We start from the raw sequence: 23,186 nt of genomic DNA, 5'->3' as shown, positions 1-23,186 counted from the left end.
GTGTTGGTGGCAACATCTGTGTGCACTCCTCTTTCATGTACAAATGGCTGGCCTGTAGTCTCAGATTGGAGGGAGTGTATCTTAGATACTGCTATTAGGAAAAAGTTGAAGCGGCCAATAACTTAATTCAGGATCAATAGCTGGTACTTTTGCCTAAAGTTACTTTTCTCCCCTAAATGAAAAGGTATTTGTAAACAGGATCTACTATAATTGAACTTGACTGAGGGTTCAGTGATGGGGATTTTGGTTCACAACCTCAGCAGTAAGCATTTGATATGTAGCTCAAGATACGGTAGCTTCCTTGCTCCCAAAGGTTGACAAAAAAGCAAAAATGCCTTAATTTGTGGGCTCTCTGAACATGCCCTGAATTCCTTTCTTCTCATGGCCAAGAGTTTATTTAAATCAACTGAACCATTAGAAGGTTTGGAAAGTATTACTACGGAAGCTTTCAATTTCAGACCTAACTTGAAGCAACTTTGCATTGATTACTTAGAGCTCTTGCAGGGAGGCCCAGGATATTGATAAGATACTCTGTTCTAGTGCTGCTTCATAATCTTCTGACCTGATCAGTGGGGAATTCTTAGTTGAATGCTGCTGTTACATTTTTATATATTATTAGATACCCCCCTCCCCCCGTATCAGGATTTGTGTGGAGGAGGTTGTAAACAGCCTTTGCTGGCTTAGAAAACGTAATACTGAATGCTGGAATTAGCTCTCTTCTGCAGTCATACAAGCAGGATATGAAAGGAACCTAAATTAATTTGAGGATGAAAGTGTCAGTGATAGGAAGTCATTAGGATTGCAGTGAGTTTTATGCATTTCTCTAGGCAATAGCTTGAACACAAAAGGGTTAAAACTGTGTAGGAGGAGGGGAATTCACTCAAGCTGTGCCCCAGGGTCCGTTCAGGGGTGGTTCTCAGACCTTTGAATGTGGAGTGCAAAGGTCTAAAGGGGGTTTCTATATTCTTTGGGCTTGGAAGCCTCTGTGTGCAGTTGAAAACCCTGCCTTATTATCAGGGCTCTAATTGCACAGAGTTTTCTTACTGCAATCAGCAGAACACACTTAGCCACTTTCAGATCTTTGCGCTAAATATGTGAAGGTCTGAAAGGAATTGACGCATGGGAGTGGAAGTAGATAGTGACCAAGCAGGGTTTAATTCCTCATGCATTAGAATTCAATCCTGCTTTCAGCAGGGATCAGCCATGCCTTTCCAGGCAGAGCTCTGCCTGCCCCACACCTGATGTCACATATGGTGTTCGGTGAGGGGCAGAGGTGTGTGTTTTGGTCACAGGCTAAATGGGGAGGCCAGGCAGGACCAAATCTGTGCCATGGGTTGGTGTTTACCCACCCCTGCTTTAAATCAAAAGTGGGTTGTTGTTGTTGTTGTTTATTATATTTGATTACATTTTTGAGAAGTCTGTGCCTACAACTATCTTAGCAGACAAACTTGGAAATGAGAAATTAAATAGAGAAAGGAAGGAATAAAATAAGAAAACACACACCATTAAAAAGGGTAAGAATACACATGCAGCGTATCTTAAAACCCAATACGCTTGCCACTTGATAAGTGAAAAATGGTTTTTAAAAAAATCTGATGAAGATGTCAAAAGGAGTCCATAGCTTATCTGAAAGTCCCAAATGTCTTCTGCTGATTTTGAATGCCTGCATCGCTGAATGTATTTACCTGTACTTTTACATAATATTTATTGTCTAAGGTTACAGGAACTAAGTCAGTAAAACACAGTATGTGTGTTAGGAAACATGAGCCATGAAAATTTACAAATACCACTCTTGTAAATGTTAAAGCAGCTCTGTAGGGTAGGCAAGTATTATCTACATACTTTTAATTCAAACTTTTCCAGCTTAGGGGTCTCCAAATGTTTTGGATGGCAACTTTCATTAACTCTTGACATAACTGCTGTGCTAGCTGGGGCTGATGGGAATTGTAGTCCAACACATTTGGAGGACACCAGGTTGGGGAAGGCTGTGTTAACTGACAGAGTAAACCCACACCAAATTAGCAACTGTCCACTGTAAAAAAGGAAAAAAGCTTGGGGTTTATTCTAAGTTCTTCCTGCCCCATCATAGAAGGAAGTAGCACACCATTCACTCTCCTTTCATAAGCAAAAGAAAAGTGTAAAGGAAAGTCGGAGTGGGAAATTAGAATGAATTAGGAAAGATACTGGAATGAGAAATAATAAAGAAGAAAAGAAAGATATGGGAAGGTTAGGAAAATGAGAGAGAGAGATGGAAAAAGATACAGGCTGAGCAAGAAAGAAGGAGATGCATTAAAAATGGGGAGGTGTGGGGATGCTTCCCCGCTCTTTTTATTTGGGATTGAGATAATCTTCCTTCCCTAACCTATAGCTGAATACTGAGACTCTCTTCCCCTCAGGAAGCGTCACAGTAGCTGAGTCCCACCCCAACCTCCCAGTTATAATTATTTAGACCTTCTATTTATATTTACTGTTAATGGTATATTACAGCTCAACCAAGGCTCTTCACAAAATGGCTGCTCAAAAACTGCACAGATGTTCATTATAATAAGGAGTTCATTTATTAATGTACAAAATAAGGTTTTGAGGACATAGGTAATACTGTGTATATTGGTTTGGAGGCCTTGAGCCTCTTGGCCTAACATATTCAGCCTGTAAACGCTTGAGGTCTGTGGGGCTTAACTGAGGCCTTGTCTTAGGCTGGGAGTGTCTTTGAGTTGGTTGAAAGGAGAGATCTGACAGAACAGAACTTGCAGGGGATATTTTTTTGGGGGGGGGGTCAAGTTGTATTAGAATTAATGGGCTCTGCAGTTCCCTGAATTCCCCTCTTCTAATGGCTCAGTTGATTGTGCATTTATCGCAGGTGTTTGCAAAATTATTGTCCATTTTATGTGACTATACTTTTGAAATGGAGAGAAATGAGTAGGATGAAAAAGAGGTGCAGAACATTTGGCATGTATGGGGAATGAACCTGTGGCCTTTAGTGTTATTAGCACCACTAGCCCAGAGATGGAGGACCTGTGGCATTCCAGATGTAGCTGGACTGCAACTTCCACCATCCCTCACTGCTGGGCATGTTGGCTGGGCCTGCTGGGAGTCAGAGTCTGGAGAGCCACAAGAGTCTGAGTCCTCATCCCTGTTCTAACCAGGCCTGTCTTCCCCCCACCCTCCTCCCAGAGACCCTCGCAAACACACAGCTTCTGTTGCTGGAACTGTTGACAGGTATCACAGGTTTCGACTGAGCATTTGCCATGACATACCTTGGCACCACTCACAGGTTAAAATAAGCAGCAAAACTGATTAAACCTAAAACTCTAGATGTATGGTGCACTACTGCTAGGGCACAGTAGATAATATACTTGTCCCTTGACTTAATAATAATAAAAGATTTCCCAAAAGATTCAGTACAGATGGAGAAATCAAGTCCAACAACAGCGGACACTAGGAGGGGAAGAACTGGCAATACCTACTTAAATTACTTGTCAACCTTGAGACTCCTACAAAAATTGGTATGGACCATCCTCAAATCTACCTTTGCTACACTGCTAAGTTTCTTCTTTATCTATTAAGCTATTCTCTAAGCTGCAGCACCTACTTCTCCATCCCTGGATATCAGGTTATAATGTATAAATGCTGTACATGTGTCTTACCCTTAACATAGGGCTTCAACTATGGCCCAATTCAAGCCTCAATCACTTCCTCTTTAGCTGTGCCCCATCCTGCTCCTTTCCCACAAATTTCAGCATTCTCTGACCATTTTAGGTGCCCTTTTCTGTTCTTTTTCCAGCTCTGCAGTATCTTTCTTGAGATGGAATCACCAGAACTGTACTCTGCATTCCAAACAAGGCTGCGCCATAGATTTGTATAAAGGCATTAGAGTACCGAGAAGAGCATTTTCAATCTCTTTCCTTAATAATCTCCCTAGCATGGATTTTGTTTTTCACATAGGATGCTGTATTGATTTCATTATACTCTCCACCATGATCCCAATAGTAAGTTGCACAATATATCCTAGCTGTTGCTCTGCTTCGGTACAACTACCTCATCAACGTATGTGAGATTGGAGCTTATTTTTTACCACTTTGTATCTGTATCGCTCACACTCACTTATATTGAAACTCATTTACACTTCATTTGTGATTTTTGTTGCTTGTCCACCCAGTTTAGAGAGCAGCTAAACAGAACACATCTAGAAATCTATGTACAGTGGTACCTCAGTTTTCGAACACCTCCATAGTTGAACATTTTGGAACTTGAACATCAAAAACCTAGAAGTAAGTGTCTCAGTTTTCGAACGTGCCTTGGAAGTCGAACAGGAAACGCGGCTTCCGTTTTGAGTTTTCCATATTGAGGCTTGCCTTTTGAGGCTTCCGATTTCAGTTTTTGAATGTTTCAGAACTCAAACGGACTTCCAGAATGGATTATGTTCGAAAACCGAGGTAGCACTGTAGGTGCAAAAGAAATTACAGGGACATCTGGCAAATTTACAATGAGAGAGCGCATGTTTTTGATAGTGCTTGGTCCACTGCAGCCTTGCAAACCCATTCTCCTTCACATTCATTGGGCTTTGGGGCATGAGATCTAAATAGAAAGTGAATAGATGACATGACAGGGAAATAAATTATGTGTCAAAGCCTGGAAACAGGATTATTTCGATTTCTCTGGTAGATCAGACATTGGTCTGATAAAGACCCAGGCTGAACAATCACAAACTGCAATTATGCTTGGGCCACAGATAATGTTGCCACAATGTCAGGCGAACATTTGCTGTGTCCAGTACTTTCTCAGCCCAGAATTGGGGGGGGGGGCAGGAGAACAGGATGAACAGGCATCTAAAAACACTGCCAAAAAGGGCAGCTCCATTATCCTGGGCAACACAGCTGCTGCCTACAAATCTTGGGATAGGATTGAGGCAGCACCACATCACTGCCCAGAAGTGGAGTGAGCCAGAATACATTGCAACACACACAGCTGTGGCATAGCAGCCCATCATTCATTTGATCCCCAGTGGTACAAGTGGCAAGACATGGCTCCTTAAGAGAGATACCTGACTGCCCTGCAGGAAAGCCTCTGAGACACCAAATACCATAATCATTCCACCTTCAGGACCCAGTTGGCTTCCTCGTGGCACCCACCAGTTTGTGTGATGGGATTTTATGGTGTTAGCTGGCATTCTGTGAGGGCAGGAGGACTTCTGCCAAATTCTGAGGCCCCTCAGGTGGCCTAACTCCACTTTAGGATTGCACCGTTAATGTAGCCTGTTGAAAAAAGCAGTGTCTTTGGCTGCAGTCCTAACCTCATTTACCTGAGAATAAGCCCCATTGAATTCAGTAGGACCTACTTCAAGTAGACATGGTTAGTCATGAGACTTGGTAATATCATGGGGGAACGTAGTGAGTTGACTTCTGAGTCCTTCTGATGTCAGTGTTTCACTTTTTCGTGACATGATTAGAAATATCATTAAAAAATACCAGCCAGGATTTTCAAGCAGATTAGTAAGAATACGAATAGTTGAATGAGTAAATTTATTTGGGAATTACCTTTAAAGAATTTTAAATTCAGCAGAAAAAGCAATTTAGTGAAGGCCTGTAAGCTCTGTACCACAGCACTAAAGAAAGGTAGTGTGACCTTTTTTCATTTCAAAAAATATTTGGAAGCTTTTTCTCAGCAGAGACTTAACCTTACATCTGAATTATTTGTGAGCTTAGAAGTAAAGTGTTGCCTGCTGTTGATAGAGATGTCTGTCGTGTTTTAGCAGCCTAAAAGAGATCACAGAATACAAAATGGCCAAATTGATAAAACATTAACCTAGTTCACAGATAACAGTAGTCCTACATCTTTTAAAAGTTCCTCTCTTGAACTACCACCTAAAGTTAAAAATTCAATCGTCATCTTCTCATAGAGCCGGAAATTAATAATCTCTGTACTCTTCCTGAAGTGCCCGGTTTTGAATACGATGGCCTGATAGAGCCTTAGCCACATCCAACCAAATGCTTCTGAACAGTGTAGAACTAGACCTATAAAGGTCGTTCTTTATATTGACATCGATCTATATAAGCAAAAAAGGACTGTTGCTCTGAAAAATGTGGTTTTTCCCCTTCCTTTCAGGTGATACTTTGACCTTCCTGAAACTGTTTCTGAATACTTTTTTAATGGACATCCCCGCTACCCTCAAACTGCCTGAGATGGCAAGTCCGGCCATCAGCCCAGACTCTTCTTCCCATGAAGGACTCTCCTCCGTCAACTCCATGCCTGCATGCTCCCCCACGTCCGATTCCGAGAATCTGAGCCCAGATGAGTTGGAGCTATTGGCAAAGCTTGAAGAACAAAACAGGTAAGTTGAGTGAAGTGAGCTGAACTTGGATATAGTAGGCATACACACTGGGTTGGTTAAAAAAGTTATCAATGTGATTATTAAAGCTGAGAAACCAATCCTTCTAGTTGGGAATGCTGTACATAAATACATATTTTTAAATGCTTTCTTGAGTATAAAGCCCATATAGTGTATAGCTCAATGCTACCAAATGGGAGATACTTTTGGACCTTGATAAATGCAGTTGTCACCTTTTTCTTTTCATTCGTTCAAATGAACAGAAAAAGAACTTTGACAGGTTACTTTAGTCTAGGAATCAGCCTAGGAACCTAGGAACCACCTGTCCCATTCCTGCTCACACAGTGTCTCTGGAAGCAACTGACGCACACCCACATCTCATCAATCCTGGGGCCATTTGTAGCCATATTTTCAACTTGCATGGCAACTGGCGTGATTATTTGCTGCTCCAAGCAGCTCTTAGAGGGTTTTATACATATAAAAAAATTCCGTCCCACTCAGACCACCTTGTAGGGCTTTATTGGGTGGTCCAGATTCAGAGGCAGAACTCCTCTGACCCATGATTTTGTTTGCAAGGCGTAGATCAGATGTGCTTGTCTCATAGTTCAGATCACTGACATTCCTTCAGCATCCCTAAATGAACCATATATACAAATGAACCATTCATTTGTAAGCACATGAACTGGATATTAAAAATAAGATGCTGCATAGATCATTAGGGCAGCATTTCAGTCTTCTTAGGCTTTCCACCTTGTTGGACTTTAGAACCTCTAAAAATCAGAGGCCAGGTGGAATAACTTGCTGGGACACTAGAATTAGCAGACTTCCCACTGTTTCTCCATTTGAATAAGGACTGAGTGCAGTATTCCTCGTTCCAGCAAAGCACATGTTCTCCCATGTAGCAATCAGTGACGTGAGTGCATGTTGGATTTCATTGTTCAGATGTCATTGTCTAGGTCAGGCTCCATTCCTTTTAGAGACAGAAGTTTTGCCCAAGTATCCAAGCAGTGTATGTTAGACTGAGTAGACAGGCAGTGAGAGCTCTGTTTTGGAGTTGCCTTTCTGTTTTTTGATTTGCCTGGATTTGACAGCTGCTCATATCGTATAAACAACTGTAGATTTGCTACTTTCAGTAGCTCTATGGTAGCTTCCTTTTACTGAATGCCCTGCTTGATTTCTAAATGGCCATGTGGTGGCATCCGAACATCAAATGATCATGACAGCCAAAGAACCTGTAATGGAAAGTGACAAATCTTGAATTGAACAGGCAAAAATTTCTTGGTAACTTGTGTCTGGCTATTTCTTTGAAATACTTATCTCTTTGACCTAATGTATAACAGCTCTTTTCCTAATCTAAAAGCTGTTTTGTTTACCAGACTGTTTTAGCATGGCTGCTTCACTTGGGATTGAGAATTAGTAAAGTAGAAAACTGAGAACACCTTGTTGATGAGTAAGCATAAGTCCTTTATAGCTGCCTGAGGAATCAAATTCTGCTGAGCTGTGTATAATGAACAAGGTTTTCTTAATATTTATAGGAATTATATTGCCCTTCGTGTTTCTAAATCTGTTTTAAAAACGGTGGTGTGATTTTGGCTAAAGGCTTCAGGTGCTTACCAAGTTCATGAGTAGAATAATCTAGTAGGGGATTTCATTGAAAATGATTTGTGAAAGTAACAGAATTCAATTTGTCTTAATTCTCTGGTCTTGCATTTGAATATAAATTATACCTTTATTTAAAATCGAAATTGGGTGAAGCCGAGATGTACTATAGACATGGAGAGGTTTTCTTATCATTCTTGACTGTTATTGCCTGAGATCTTAATTGTTAAATTGGGCTCTGTTGAGGAATGTGCTTTGTTCTCCCACCGCCCGTTCTTACCGGCGCGGGGAACAACTTCCAGGTTGATGGCGCCTGTGCGCATGCTCAAGGGTGCTCCTCCGACCCGGATGTGCACCGGAAATACAGTGGTGCCTCGCAAGACGAAATTAATCCATTCCGCGAGTCTCTTCGTCTTGCGGTTTTTTCGTCTTGCGAAGCACGGCTATTAGCGGCTTAGCGGCTATTAACGGCTTAGCGGCTTTAAGAAAAAGGAAACAAACTCGCAAGAACTTGCAAGACGTTTCATCTTGCGAAGCAAGCCCATAGGGAAATTCGTCTTGCGGAACGACTCAAAAAACGGAAAACTCTTTCGTCTTGCACGTTTTTCGTCTTGCGAGGCATTCGTCTTGCGAGGTACCACTGTAGCGTGTGTGCACACGTGTGGGACGGAGTGGCAACCCAGAAGTTGCGCATGCACACATGCTCCAGCCCATCCTCCGACGGACAGAACGTGGGCCGGACCATCGTTTGGTAAGCTTGCTGACCCCTGTGTTACAGACTCCATGAGCAGACAAACTTTGCTGTGTTTCATGTGATATGTTTGTAGCTGTTTTACCTCTGGAGATGCTTTGTATGCTGCTAGAAGGGCTGGCATGTCAAAAAACTTGTGTGCAAAAGCATTTCAACTTAGTTCAACTGGAAGCTCTGTGCATACCAATTGTAACTGAGGAGTCCTACTTTCATGGTAACTTAGTTAGATGTTGATGCACTTGCATAGCTCTGAAGGTGTAACCTGATTGTGGGGCTGGTAGGGATGCTACTAACAGGCTGTCATTTTCCCAGGCTGCTGGAAGCAGATTCCAAATCCTTGCGCTCCATGAATGGCTCGCGAAGGAATAGTGGGTCCTCTTTGGTCTCAAGCTCTTCTGCCTCATCCAACCTGAGCCATCTTGAGGAGGATACCTGGATCTTGTGGGGGAGGATTGTAAATGAATGGGAAGAATGGCGGAAAAAGAAGGAAAAACTGCTCAAGGTGAGGGAGTCTGTTCTGGCGATGGGCAGTACCCATGACGGCGCATGAATACTCCTCCTTCTCTCACAAGAAGTATTGTAGAAACAAGAAGTGATATGTGTTTTAGACTTTTATTGGTTGGCTTGTGACAATTGCTTTTAATGTTCATACTGTGTTGTCTCATTTGTAAGTAATGCAGCTAATGAATACTTTTAATTATAATAACACAAGTGGGATTGCATAAACTCTGTAATCCTTTTCACAATTGTACACACTTACATCACAATTGTGGGCTAATGTGTAAGTAATGTGCCTGTGGTTGTTTGAGGGGAGCAGAATTTATCAGAGACAAGGTATTGGAGGGAAGGAAAGTTTTATTTATACAATGTCACTGATGTACATGGTAATTTGCAAAGAATGCATAAAAAATTATGGTGCAATCAATTAATAGTTCCAAACAGAGAACTAGATAGTAAACAGAAATTCTCTGCCAATAGAATTTTGGTTACAGTTTTGAAAACTTAATTTTTTTATTTCTGTACTGCCTTCTCTCCTACCAAGCTGACTTATTCCAATATGCTGTGATCATGAGCTTTGCGTCCAGCGTCCTCCTTAGTTTATACCAAAGGTTTAAAATATGCAGCCTCCTTATGGTATATTGAGCAGAACTGTGGACAGGATTTGGGCTTGGGAGTCCTACTTCACAAATGTCACTTGGGGTTTCTCATACATTGTTTCTCTCTCCCCCCCCCCCCTTAGGAGCTCATAAGGAAAGGAATTCCCCACCACTTCCGAGCCATTGTTTGGCAACTTCTGTGCAGTGCCACTGACATGCCAGTGAAGAATCAGTATTCAGAGTTGTTAAAGATGTCTTCTCCTTGTGAAAAGCTGATCAGGAGGGATATTGCCCGGACATACCCAGAGCACGAGTTTTTTAAGGGACAGGACAGTCTGGGCCAAGAGGTCCTCTTCAATGTTATGAAGGCAAGTTGGAATCTCCCTAATGAAATTGCTTTAGAAATCAACGCTCAGTGCCTGATGCTCCAAAAGTCTGATCCTTTGTTATTCAGGCATTTCATGAATTGAACTTTACAAAGTGGCTTAACCTGCACATCAAAGGAAGACTTCTAGCTGCCTAGAGTTTGGGTATTAGCATTCATAATTCATAAGACAAAATGTGTGGTATCTATGCACTACTTTCATCTGCTCTGTAAAATCTTGCTACCATAATACATGCTAATTTCTCTGCCCCTTAAATTACATGGGCCTTGTCACATGGATCCCTGAATCCCTGGATACAGCTTTATATTAGGGTACTTGAATTCTTCTTCTTTTTATTGTCCTGAGACAACCTTGATAAGAACTGATGCTCCTTCAGCTCTCAGTATGATGAAATATACCAGCCATGGATAGTTTCTAAAGGAGTTGCTTGACTTCCACAGTGGGAAATGGGGTGTTTATTGCTTTGCAGACCTTTCTAATGCCATTTTTTGTAGCAAATAATTTTATGGCTTGTGGCTAACATCAATCTGCTGAACAGCTGTAGGTTCTGCCTAGCAGAAAACACACTGTGGTATCCAATTGTTTGTCCAGACTTTGAGAAATTAAAACTTAAATACAATTTTAAAATTTCAGCTACTTAATAAAGCCATAAATAAAAGTGTGGTGGTAAAGAGAACCAACCTCTAGCAGGATATGCATTGTGGGAAGCAGGAATTAAGAAAGCCAGTTGAAAAAGCCACACACACCACAGACCACCCCATCTTAGAACCCAGGCAAATTACAGAAAACTTCGGAAGGGCTGTCACTGTGCCAGACATGGGAGAGAAGTCCCTTGCCCTCCACTGAGTCCTCTACTCATGGAGAGAACTTGAGGATGTCTGTCTTGCTTCATGCCAGACATTGGAGAAGGAAATAGGCAGTCCCTCTTGTTCTCTTCCCATTTTTGGATGGTGTGAAGTGATTCATCTGTTACTTTAGAGGTGACTCATCTATTGGTACACGAGTCACTGATGACCACACATAATTGACTGCCAGAGGCAAAATTTTGTTGACTTCTCAGGGGAATATAAGATGTAGCTATTCCTGAGATGGAGGTGTTTCTGCACGTTGCTCTTTGATGTAACTACACTCTGCCATTGGGATAGCTTAGCTATGCATTCCTCCTTCCCAGTTGGCTTTCTAGTTGACACAAGGATTGCAGGTGAACTACAGTCTGGAAAGACAAATGCTTAACCTGCTGTATAAAGAGAAAGAGTTGGACAGATGCTGAAGCTAAGCCAATTCAATAAATTCCCAACTTCCCAGAAAGAAATGCAGAGGACACATCCTGAGTACCTTAGAAGAAGGGAAATTCCCAGCTAATCTTTTAAAAAAAATGTGTTCTGTGTGTTGTGGGGAACAAAGCACTGTTCTTAAGTACTTAAAGGTATACATCTCTTCATTTAGTTCCTTTTTTCAAAACAACAACAATTATTTGAATTTTAATTGTATTAAGGTCCTCATTTTAATCTTCATTTGTAGCATGATTGCAGAAACATTTGTAGAAATATTTTCTGTCATTCTCCTTGTGTGTATTAAGCAATGACTTGAATGACATGGTCTGGATCCTTCCCAGTTCCCCTCCCTTTCCCACTGCTGATACTTGAAACTTCCCAGCATTAAGAAAATTCTGTGTGCGGTTGAACAAGTTGTGTCAAAACTCTGCCTCGTAGTTGTGTATTTTAATTGTGCTTCAAATCCCTTTGGGCATTTGGTGGTTGTATTTTGTGCTAATCTGGACCAGCTGTTGCTTAAGGTTTGCTTTTCTTTCAGGCTTACTCTCTAGTAGACCGTGAGGTTGGGTACTGCCAAGGCAGTGCATTCATCGTTGGACTGCTCCTGATGCAGGTTTGTGTAACATGGGAGTAGATGTCTGGCCTGAACCTAAGTGTTCATCTTTACTTGGGAGCTTATGGAACAGTTCAATACCTTGCGAAATATTAAAAAAGGTTATAAATCTAGTTGCTTGCCCCTTAGCATTGGTCAGTGCCAAACACAAATTTTAACTGGGTTTGACTACATTATTAAAGTAGCTACTTTAGTAGAAGGAAACATTCTCCTATATGACCCTACTTTATTAAAGCTTTTGATGTTTCCAAATGGTTTCAGCTAGACAGGCTTTCCCTACCTTGGGTCCCCACATGTTGTTGAGCTACAGCTCCTATCATCCATGGCCATTGGCCATCTGTCTGTGGATGATGGGGCTTGTATTCCAACAGCATCTGGGGAGCCTGGGTTGGGAAAGGCTGAGCTAGAAGCAGGCCTAAAAAATCTTCAGGCACCTGTATTAATGCTAGTGCCTTGGAATTTTGAAATCCATTATAGGGTAAGTCCTACAAATGTGGTTTTTTTCTGGCCCAGGCTGGAGGAATGTAATCTAGCATAAACACAATGAATGAAGATATTTTTCAGTTACATTCACTCTTGGGCCTGTGTTTGGACTAGGAGCTGGGCTTTCAAGGCATCTTTTTGATATCCCGCCGTCACTCCTTTGTACTAATGTCCTCAATACAAGAATGGAAGCCTATTCATCAACTTTAGTAATGAAAAACCATATGGAATTTCAAGTGCTTCAAAACAAAACAAGTTGCCATTACTTTAAACAGTGATGGGTAGAGTGTTATGCATATGTCAGTATAAAATGGGGATATCTGATTTAGAAGAAGCATCACTGAAAAAGCCATTTTTGAGAACACATCATTTTATTGCTGCAAATGAAAACTAATACTAGTTTAGGCACTAGAAGTATCCATTATAATACAACAAGAACAGCAGTACCCTGCTGAGAAGCCCTAATGCAGTGTACCAAAGAAGAACAATTCTACAATGTGTTCCCATATCCAGTTAATTGAAGTCATTCATACTGAATGCACTTAAGATTTGTGTTACTTGCACAAATATTGACTCTGTGAATACAGTAGATAGAATGTTTTTCTTCAATACTTTTGTGGCAACGTGGCGGTTGCCTGTTGAACATACGAAGTTGCCCTAAACAGATAATGGATCCATCTAATGCAGTGTTGTCTACATTGATTTGCAAGAGCATTCCAGAGGCAAGCCTCTTGCCCACTTCTGCTCCCTTTGACCCATCTAACTGGAGGTGCAAGGGATTGAAACTGACATCTTGTGCAAGCAAAGTATATGTACTGCTATTGGTATCACCTCTCCCTGTTGCATTCTTTATTTTTTTAAAGGGGGAGGGGGAATCTGTGGTGATACCAGTCTTGTGTGTCATAATTTCCTTTTGATACAGAATCAATTTGAAGAAGCTTATGCAAGCATCTTGTCTCATTTCTAGATGCCTGAAGAAGAGGCGTTCTGTGTGTTTGTACGTCTGATGCAAGAGTACAGATTACGGGAGCTGTTTAAACCCACTATGGCTGAGCTAGGGCTCTGCATCTACCAGTTTGAGTACATGCTTCAGGTAAAAAAGACTGTGTTTGTCCTGCATAAAGAAGCTTCTAAGGGTACAAGTTGTTAGATTGTGCATTACTTCCCTCCTGCCTCCTAAAAGTCCTGTAGCAGTCTCAAGTACATCAGCTTTATTATTTTAGGGCAATAAAGTTAAGGATACTAATTACTATTATGTGTGGCCCTGCCTTTGAGAATCCAGTGTCCTGACTCTGGGAATCCAACTGTGATGCTCAAGACTTGCTGTTATTTCTCTTGATTAAGAGCTGTGTTCTGTGTCTCTTCAGGAGCAGCTGCCTGAACTGAATATCCACTTCCGTTCTCAAAGCTTCCTTACCTCTATGTATGCATCATCCTGGTTTCTTACCCTCTTCCTTACCACCTTTCCTCTGCCTGTGGCCACTCGAGTGTTTGACATCTTCATGTACGAGGTAAAGCATTTGATATAAAAATGTGAAGGGGGGGAAGACACAGGGCTGCAGGAAGAGCAGCAGTGAGCATGACGTGTTTAATGTGACGTATCACAACATGTCTGCATATATCGAGGAAGAATTAATGGCTGATTTTTAAAATAACATTGCTCCAGGCTGCTGTATGCTATGAAATGTGGATTGTGTAAAGACATAGTGTGAGATTCTAAATATTTTAGAAGAAAACCTAGATCAAAGAGTGGTATTCAACTAAATCCTTGCCAGACTTCAATAGCTTCTGCTTGCGCAATGGGACTCCCCGCCTTGTGTGTCTGCCCTGTGCTGTCCCTAAATCTCTCGGGGGGGGGGACCCTCAGAATAAATTTAGGGAGCACATGTGGGGAAGTGCGGGGGGGTGTCCTGTTGTGGAAATGGGAGCCATTCCATCCATACAAGGATTTATCGTATTGGCCTGAATATAAGGCCCACTTTTTTTCCAAATTCCAACCATGGAAAGTTAAAGTGTGGCTTAAATTCGCAACCTTACAAAAATTGGCTTTTACGATATTGCTGCTGAAACAGACATATGGTAAAACAGAATGGATGTGAGTGCCTGCGGAATTTTAAGGGAGCGGCTTATATTTGGGTATTGTCTTTTTTTCTTTTTTCCCTTTGAATTTTAAAGGTGCCCTTTATATTCAGGTGTGGCTTATATTCAGGCCAATGTGATACTTAGAGCTATGTTGAATGCAACCAGAAATAAACATGTTACTTTCAGCATTCTCATCTGCTGTCAGAAACTGACCTGTGCCCAGGAAGTCCACAAAACTACAAGGAAGTTGTTGTCGTCTTGTGAACCGCCCTGAGACCTCCGGGTATAGGATGATGTATAAGTTGAATTAATAATAATAATAATAATAGTATTAATGTACACTGCGTCCATCTCTCCTATGCCACTAGCCCAGGTCTGTGTTAGAAAGTATCTGAATGATATTCTGTTTAAAAGTGACACCGCTTCCATAAAAAAGGTGTTGTAGCCAAACACCAGCTCTTCAAAATATTGCAGGTTACAGAACATCCCTTTAAATGAAGTGCTGTAATGCTGTAAAAAGAGCCCTGTAGGATCAGACCAAAGGCCTTATCTGCTCCATCCTGTTTCCTGCGGTGGCCAGTCAGATACCTAATGGAAAGTTCACAACGGGGAGGAAATGGGAAACAAACCCTCCCCCTCTGCTGTTCCCTAGCAACAGGTATACAGAGGCCTACTGCCTGTGATCCTTGAGGTAGTATATAGCCAAAATTATTAGCAGCCGTTAATAGCCTTATCCTCCATGAATTTGTCTAATCCCCCTTTAAAGACATCAAAGTATTATCTCAGCTCCATTTGTCACAGAATTCTGTAATTGTGTTCATTTATACTTGTGCAAATGTGCTAGCATCCATATGCCTGCTGCTGCTTAAGCAAGTTGTTAAGTCGTGTTCAATTCAGAGCTCTTTCGGCCTAACTTGGCAACGGATGAGCCAACACATTCTCTAGATGATGTGCTCAAGCGGATTGATGATTTTATTGGGGGTTGGAAACTAGATATATTTCTTTTCTGTTGGATATCTTCTAATCTCATTTGCATTTCCACTTCATAGGAAATGTGGCTTATTCCTCAGTTACTCCATAGGCTTACTCCAAACCATGGGAAACTCCATTTTGGGGTGGAGCCCTTATAACTTCTGCTGACTTCTTACAGGGATTGGAAATAGTCTTCCGTGTGGGGATGGCTCTTCTGCAATTCAACCAGGCTGAACTGATGCAACTGGACATGGAGGGGATGTCACAGGTCAGCTCTACGGTGAACTGTAGGACTAGAGGTAGACTTGCTAGTTTCTGTCTCTCATTCGGATACCCGTATGGGGGAGAAAGACATGAAGGGGAAATGGAAGTGGGGGGCTGGTTGAGAACTGTCATCTTTGGAACATCCTAAACCCTAGCCATTTCAGCCTGACTATGCCCGAGGGCAACGGCTCATGGCCCAAATTCTGGCAGCTCCCTATTCTTCTGCAGTTTGATTTATGCGATGAGCCAGTCAGCTTGTTTCCACTATCAGCTGCTTGCAGGGGCATACGGTCTGCTCAAGGCCTGACCAAAGTCTCAATGCCCGCTTGCATTCCAGGGAGCAGCTTTGAATGCTTCTCAGTCTTTTGTGGTACCATATAAGCATTCCAAATGTGATGCTGTCTGAGTAACATGTTTGTAATAATAGAATCATAGAGTGGTAGAAGAACAATAATAGAATCATAGAGTGGTAGAAGAACAATAATAGAATCATAGAGTGGTAGAAGAACAATAATAGAATCATAGAGTGGTAGAAGAACAATAATAGAATCATAGAGTGGTAGAAGAACAATAACAGAATCATAGAGTGGTAGAAGAACAATAATAGAATCATAGAGTGGTAGAAGAACAATAATAGAATCATAGAGTGGTAGGGTTTGAAGGGATCCAGAGGGTCCACTAGTGCAACCCGCTGCAGGAATCTCAACTAAAGCACCCATGGCAGATGGCCATCCAACCTCTGCTTAAAAACCTCCAATGAAGGAGAATCCACCACCTTCTAAGGGAGTCCATTTCACTGTTGAACAGCCCTTGCTGTCAGAAAGTTTTTCCTGATGTTTAGTTGGAATGTCCTTTCTTGTAATATTATAGCCCTTTTTAAGATACCGGTGTATGTTGGTGTTTGGAATCTACAAAGTGAGGAAGAGAATTATCACAAGAAAATACCTTGGGCTGCAATCCTAAGCCCACCTAACTGGCAGCAAATGTCCTTGAACTCAGTAGGAAATAATTCTGAGGAGACATGGCTGGGATTGCGCTGCTACTAAGTTTAGCTCAGTTGGGACCTTTTGTTGCTTTTTTGCAGTTGCTAATACCATTAGTGTTGAAATATTGAGGTGCGAGGGAGAGTATATGTTCTTACTCTGGCCATTCAGATATCTATTTTGCTCCTACTTTTCCTACAGTAATTCTAAAAGGAAGGTAAGGAAACCAAACTTTAGAAGTTGCTTTGAGTATTCCTGGTTTTGAGACTTAAGAGGGCAGAGACTAGAACTGCCGCAGGTGGAGAAAGACAGTGTCCCACTGTGATAGCTATTGGAAGTCATATGCAAGATTAGCTAGCACTAGGAAGGGTGGGCTTGCATTTGGGGTAAGTACTATCCACCCAACTGGGTGGCAAATTGCAAGGTTGAACTTACAAAGTTTAAGCCTTTAGGGCTAAAGACATAATGCCAGAAAAAAATTGCTGAAGGTACAGAAACAAAAATGGCAGTAAAAATCAATCTAAATTGTGTTGACTCACAACTTTGAAGTGTCAAATCTTCTGAAAGCTGATCCTGGTTCTTCACCCTTGCAGAGGGAGCTTGGGAGCAATTTCAGCTGACGGGTTGCATAAAAACGTTTTAAGTATATGGCCAGGACCTATCCCATTTGTAATATTTTCACTGTGAGTTTTGTGTTAAACACATTCTTCTCCTGAAATAAATCTAGTCTGTCTATACCAGATCTCCACTGCAGGTCAACCCAGTTTTCCCATAACATGGAATACATCTTATTCAAAGCCTTTATACTATGCTCTTTAGCTGGAAAATCACCCAGTCAAAACAGCATAGTCCCTGCCTTCAGGCTTACAGTCTAAAAAGGCACTCACAAATTGTGAGGAAAGGGGATAGGGAGTGAAAGCAGAAATATTGGTCACCAAATGATTAATGTTACAAGGTTCTCATAGTAATCAGCTTGGATGGGAACAGACTGCTCACAGTTCAAAAAGCAGGCCTTGGCAGATCCTTAAAAATAGCCCAGCAACCCAGCCTTCCTAGAAGTTGGCCATAGAGAATGGGGTCTAGCTGGAATCTGCCAGCTTCTTGTCATTCTTGTCACATCAAGTGGTCTAATCGGGGACAGTTGATAATCTGGCACACATACACACCAGAGAAGGTAGTCCTGACACTTCTCGCAAAGAAGTTGGCACTGGGGGCCTCTGTGAGGGCAGAGAAGGGCCCCACCCTGGTGATAGCAGCAGTGATTGAAGGTGGCAGTTCCTTGCTGCCTGTTCCTTGCTGCTTCAACACTGTTTTAGGAGGTGATGTCAAACACTTCCAAGCTATCTTATAGCAAAGGATGGAGCCTATAGGCAGCCTATTTTGAGGCCTGCCCTGTGTGTTTGGTGTATTGCACATGTGTCTTGAGGTGGGGAAGAGTTAACGTTTTTAAAGTGCTTTTAATGCACTAAAACAAATGTGGTCAGGAGTGCTCCCCCCCCCCCACTTCCATTCCAGACCGTAATGCTAGATTGTGTGATTCTCAAGAGGTAATATTCAAGTGAGCAGCACTTAGAAGTGTTATATCACAAGAAGCATTCCAAAGACTGGCCACTCCCTCTGTCTTAGCTTTCTGGGAAGAAGTAGATACAATTAAGCTGGACGTTAGGAGCAGGTTTGCTGACCAGGGAATGTATCCTAGGCGCATTCTGACTTCAGTGTTGCCTTTTTCACAGTATTTCCAGAAGGTGATTCCTCATCAGTTTGAAAACTGTCCTGATAAGCTGATCTTTAAGGCTTACCAGGTCAAATACAACCCTAAGAAAATGAAACGGTAAGTATTACTTTATCAGATATCTCATACATAAGTGTCTTTTGTCGCTTTCTTTGGAAAGCTGCGTAGGTTGATGTGGGAAGTCTCCTGAACAGCTACAGTGGTACCTCGGGTTACATATGCTTCAGGTTACAGACTCCGCTAACCCAGAAATATTACCTCAGGTTAAGAACTTTGCTTCAGGATGAGAACAGAAATCGTGCTCCGGGGGCGTGGCAGCAGCCGGAGGCCCCATTAGCTAAAGTGGTGCTTCAGGTTAAGAACAGTTTCAGGTTAAGAATGGACCTCCAGAACAAATTAAGTACTTAACCCGAGGTACCACTGTATATCGAAGGAATTTCTCTTGGAGGAATTTTTATTGCCAGAAGCAGGGTTTTCTGTTATGATTGGTGGCACGTATGATTGGTGGCCTTTTCATCAGATAGTGTTTGTGAGAAGTGGTCATGGACTGTTGCTGAAACTTGGACACAGTAGCACCTAATTTTGTTGACTGTAGACACGAAACACCTTTTCTTATGGGTGTTTGTCTCCCTCAGCTCACAAGACCTGAGGTGATACCCTGCTGTACCCACACATTAGCAGAACAGACTTCCACCTGCCCAGTGGGACTTCCCTTTCCTCTTCTGCCCTCTACAGCCCTCTGCACACCCACCAAATATGCTTTGGAGGGCCGGAAGACCCCCTGGAGCAGGATTTGGGACATTCAGGAGGCTGCAGGGCAGAGGAACAGAAGGAGGAATCCACTCGCTCAGCATCATGTTGGATGTTGCCCCTGCTGTCCAGAATTAACTCAATCTTATGTGTGTTTATTACTTTCCTTGTGCGCTTCATGGATTTTAACAATCCCTTTACAATCACACATTAACATAATTAAAGTGCAAGTTAAGCAAATTGACCCAGTCAAAAATAAACTCCCATTCCTACCCTAAGCCCATTCCAACTATGTTGGCTGTATAATTTGGCAGAGTCTTTAAACATTAATAGGAAGGGAGAGAAAACTTGGAACCATTGTTTGTAACAAAAGTTCAAACAGGGAGACTAAATCTGATCGGAAACTCTTCCCGTGCCATGCTTCTAAAATATGGTGCTCTCATTAATTGCTAAGATACCAAGTTCTAACCGGCAGTAAGTGTATGTGGAGATTTGGAATTTGCAATGAAAATACTGATGGTTATCCACCAAGAAACCTCTCTGTGGCTTGTCCTTTTCGATGGGTTTGATCATCCTACTTTTAAGCTTACGAAGAACACCCACAAAAATCACATGATTTAAAGGACATCCATGGTAAACAAGGGATGTGGGTGGCGCTGTGGTCTAAACCACTGAGCCTCTTGGAGTTGCCGATCAGAAGGTCGGCGGTTCGAATCCCCGTGACGAGGTGAGCTCCCGTTGCTCAGTCCCAGCTCCTGCCAACCTAGCAGTTCGAAAGCATGCCAAAAAGTGCAAGTAGATAAATAGGTACTGCTCTGGCAGGAAGGTAAATGGCGTTTCCGTGCGCTGCTCTGGTTTCAGTGTTCCATTGCGCCAGAAGCGGCTTAGTCATGCTGGCCACATGACCCGGAAAAACTGTCTGTGGCAAAATGCTGGCTCCCTCAGCCTGTAAAGTAAGATGAGCGCCACAACCCCAGAGTTGTCCGTGACTGGACTTAACTGTCAGGGGTCCTTTACCTTTTACCATGGTAAATATTACATTGGGGAAACTCCACTCCTAGTCAAAACGAAGCAAGCAGAAAACAACCCTGAAAGGTAAGGTTAGTGTTTGAATTAGTACAACATCAAAAAGCACCCAATACTAAAACTTAACTTTCCCTGTGTTTTTTCGTTCGCTCAATTTAAGATAAATTTCAGGGGTTGGAAAGAGCATGGTGTGGCTTTTTGTGGAACTAGCTAATTGTGTACATTACATCCTAAATATCAAATCTGTTTAAAGATAGGCGATCCTGACTGCCTTTTAACATATTTGTAAACTGGGGTCCCATCTATTTTTTTATTTTTATCTAACAAAAATTCTATATTGTTTGATTGTAATAAAAACCCTGAGCTTTTTACAAGAAATATTAAAATCACTAAGAGTTCAAAACAATGAAACATTTTAAATATCATTAAAATGGATAGCAAGAAGATTAAAACATATCATGTGTATCGAGATAAGCTTGCCGCAACAAAAATGCTTTAGCAAGTGCTAAAAGAGAGAGAGAGAGTCCAGTGAAGGTGCCTCTGTAATCAGTAGGTAGGTGGGAACAAAGTGTTGGTGCTGTTCCACTGAAAGATCTCACAAGCATTATGTGACACCTGTAACAGTGCCAGTTCCACAGGTTAAAGCACTTGAGTGGGCACATAAGGGGTAAGGCAATTCAGCCTCGGTACAGAGTAGCATGAGAGTGAGTGTAAAATACTGTGTTGTGGGAGACTAGAAACATAGCCAGCTTTAGGGTCAATATGTTAACTGCTAGCAGATGCAGCTGAATCATATATTACCATTCCTTATTGACTTAATTGGAAGTTTAAAAGTCTCCTGATCCTGCGACAAATACTGCAGGCAGCCTTTTGTCACTTAGTAATCATGAAGTGTGGCCCGGGAGACTTTGGAGTTGTGTTTGTCCAGCATGGATGGTTAGCTATTCCAGTCCTTGGCTTCTCTAGCAGCCAGGTTGGGTGCAACTGTAGCAAATCTGATTTTTGCATAGAAAACAGGGGTTGGGATCTGGTTTAAGGAGCAGAAAAGGGCATCCTGGTGAAGGCAGCTTAACCTCACAGGCTGCTCACCTTCTGACAGTTCATTGCCCAGACTTTTGTACCAGAAATGAGCCTAGCTTGGAGAAAATAGACCAAGGCAGGCAGTGCCAGTTAATTAACTGGCAAGCATGGGAAAGATTAAACTCCTAGTACCCATAAGCCTTTTACCCATGTTCCTTAAATTCTAACCCAAATAGACTTCTTTCAATGTGATGGGGGCAGATCAAGCGTTAAATGCACAGATGTGCTGCTATCATATCAGGCTTGTCTCTCAGAGCATCTCCAAAATGCTGGCGTTCGGTAGGGAGAATCAGGGTGAACTGTATCTTGCCTGTGTTGCAGACTAGAGAAGGAATACACTGCAATCAAAAACAGAGAGATGGAAGAGCAGATTGAAATCAAGGTAAGCTGCCTCCTTACCTCCCTCCCCTGTACATTCCTGCACTTGTCTTGCACGTATGGCAACATATAGAACAAAAACATGGGCGCTCCCCATGCTTCCTTTCCCAAAAATCGAGTCAACTTACTCTTTGTTCTTCCAGTGCAAGGCCTCAAGACACTGTTATCCTAAGGGTGTACAGTGTTGTCCAATGGTCAGATCACATAGATGGTTTTGCTGTTTCATAGCAGTGCCTTGTACCCTTGGTATATTGGTCCTTCTGTCTGCTGCAGGGCTTGCATTCTTTCTACTGTGTCCTCTGGTGTTATAGAAACTCTTGCACTTCAGGCAAAAGTTCAAGAGCTCACGTACCTTGGCTCCTTTTGTGTCATTCAGTGTACCTTAGTTCTTTTAAAAGCATTCCTTTTATACTGAACTTTAAGATCTGTCTCTCTCTCACTCTCTCTGGTGTAATGCTTGCTTCCTGGTTATTCAATCAGCTGGTTGTGCAGATGGCTCTAGCTCGGTGTTCAGGATTTCAGCATAATTTCTGCATGCTGGCCATCGCGTAACAAAAGCTGATTCTTACAGATTAGAATGCATGTTGACTTTGATCTCGCTTGCAGAGGCTCCGTTCTGAGAACCGTCTTCTGAAACAGCGAATTGAGACCCTGGAGAAGGTGAGGAGAGTACCCAGCCGCATGAAAATTCACTTCCTCCGCTTCCAGACTAGTTTGGCCACCAAAAACGAGGCCTTACACAACCGACTGTCCCGGTTGACTGTGGACACTACTCAGGGCGCTAGCCATTAGTCTCTGCTGCGTACCTTCACAGAGACTGCTGGGGGTGTTTTTATTTCAGGAGGGTAGGGAGTAATATATGTCCGAAGCAGTGTTACTCAGCTCTCTCAAAACCTTTGCTGGTAATGAAGAAGCGGCAAAACCTTGGTGATCTGCTGCCTGCACTCTTTAAGATGGAAAAAGTAAACTGCAGGAGCTGCAGACACATGACTATATTGTCAGCCCAAAAAACTTCAGCTTGGATGATAACTTAAAACCAGAAGCAACTTATATTATATTCTGGACAGTCCAAGCCTGCTTGCTATTGGGACTTCACAGTTCGGCAATTGAACCTTTCATTGTTTTTCAGCTATGCTGTGCCATATACCTCAGATGACCTTATTATGTGCTAAATATTAAAGTTTTACATGAAAAATATAGAAGTTATTTGGCCCCGTTTTGATGTACTGTTAACAGAGATCTTGGAGACTTGCCCAGAGCCAGCAACTCCAGGGAGTCTGGCTAATTGGAGACTGGGCAACACACAAGTTTGATTCCTAAAATAAGATCTCTTCCATCGACCTAATGGGCAATAAAATTACAGACCGCTGCAGCATTTGCAGGATTGA

General features: G+C 42.2%; 1 protein-coding gene across 7 annotated transcripts in view; it reads left to right on the top strand.

Moving 5' to 3' along the window:
* The window catches only part of EVI5L (ecotropic viral integration site 5 like), a 50,930-nt gene that overhangs the window by 8,496 nt on the left and 19,248 nt on the right, over window positions 1–23,186 (top strand). For 4 of the 7 annotated variants that reach the window (XM_083489617.1, XM_083489612.1, XM_083489614.1 and 1 more), the window contains exons 2-11: window positions 6,106–6,331; window positions 8,991–9,180; window positions 9,919–10,143; window positions 11,974–12,048; window positions 13,499–13,624; window positions 13,899–14,042; window positions 15,764–15,853; window positions 18,566–18,663; window positions 21,742–21,802; window positions 22,405–22,458. In XM_083489617.1, coding sequence (XP_083345743.1) covers window positions 6,150–6,331; window positions 8,991–9,180; window positions 9,919–10,143; window positions 11,974–12,048; window positions 13,499–13,624; window positions 13,899–14,042; window positions 15,764–15,853; window positions 18,566–18,663; window positions 21,742–21,802; window positions 22,405–22,458 — 1,245 coding nt within the window. In that variant the 5' untranslated portion in view covers window positions 6,106–6,149. Of the gene's footprint in view, window positions 1–1,982; window positions 2,003–6,105; window positions 6,332–8,990; window positions 9,181–9,918; window positions 10,144–11,973; window positions 12,049–13,498; window positions 13,625–13,898; window positions 14,043–15,763; window positions 15,854–18,565; window positions 18,664–21,741; window positions 21,803–22,404; window positions 22,459–23,186 lie in introns of those variants that run through there. The other 3 variants (XM_083489618.1, XM_083489615.1, XM_083489613.1) reach the window with 2 other exon arrangements.

The sequence above is a fragment of the Podarcis liolepis genome (assembly GCF_965112155.1).
Source record: "Podarcis liolepis genome assembly, chromosome: 2".
Classification (NCBI taxonomy): domain Eukaryota; kingdom Metazoa; phylum Chordata; class Lepidosauria; order Squamata; family Lacertidae; genus Podarcis; species Podarcis liolepis.
Note: the sequence above shows the minus strand (reverse complement) of the source record. Positions and strands in the feature narration are given on the sequence as shown.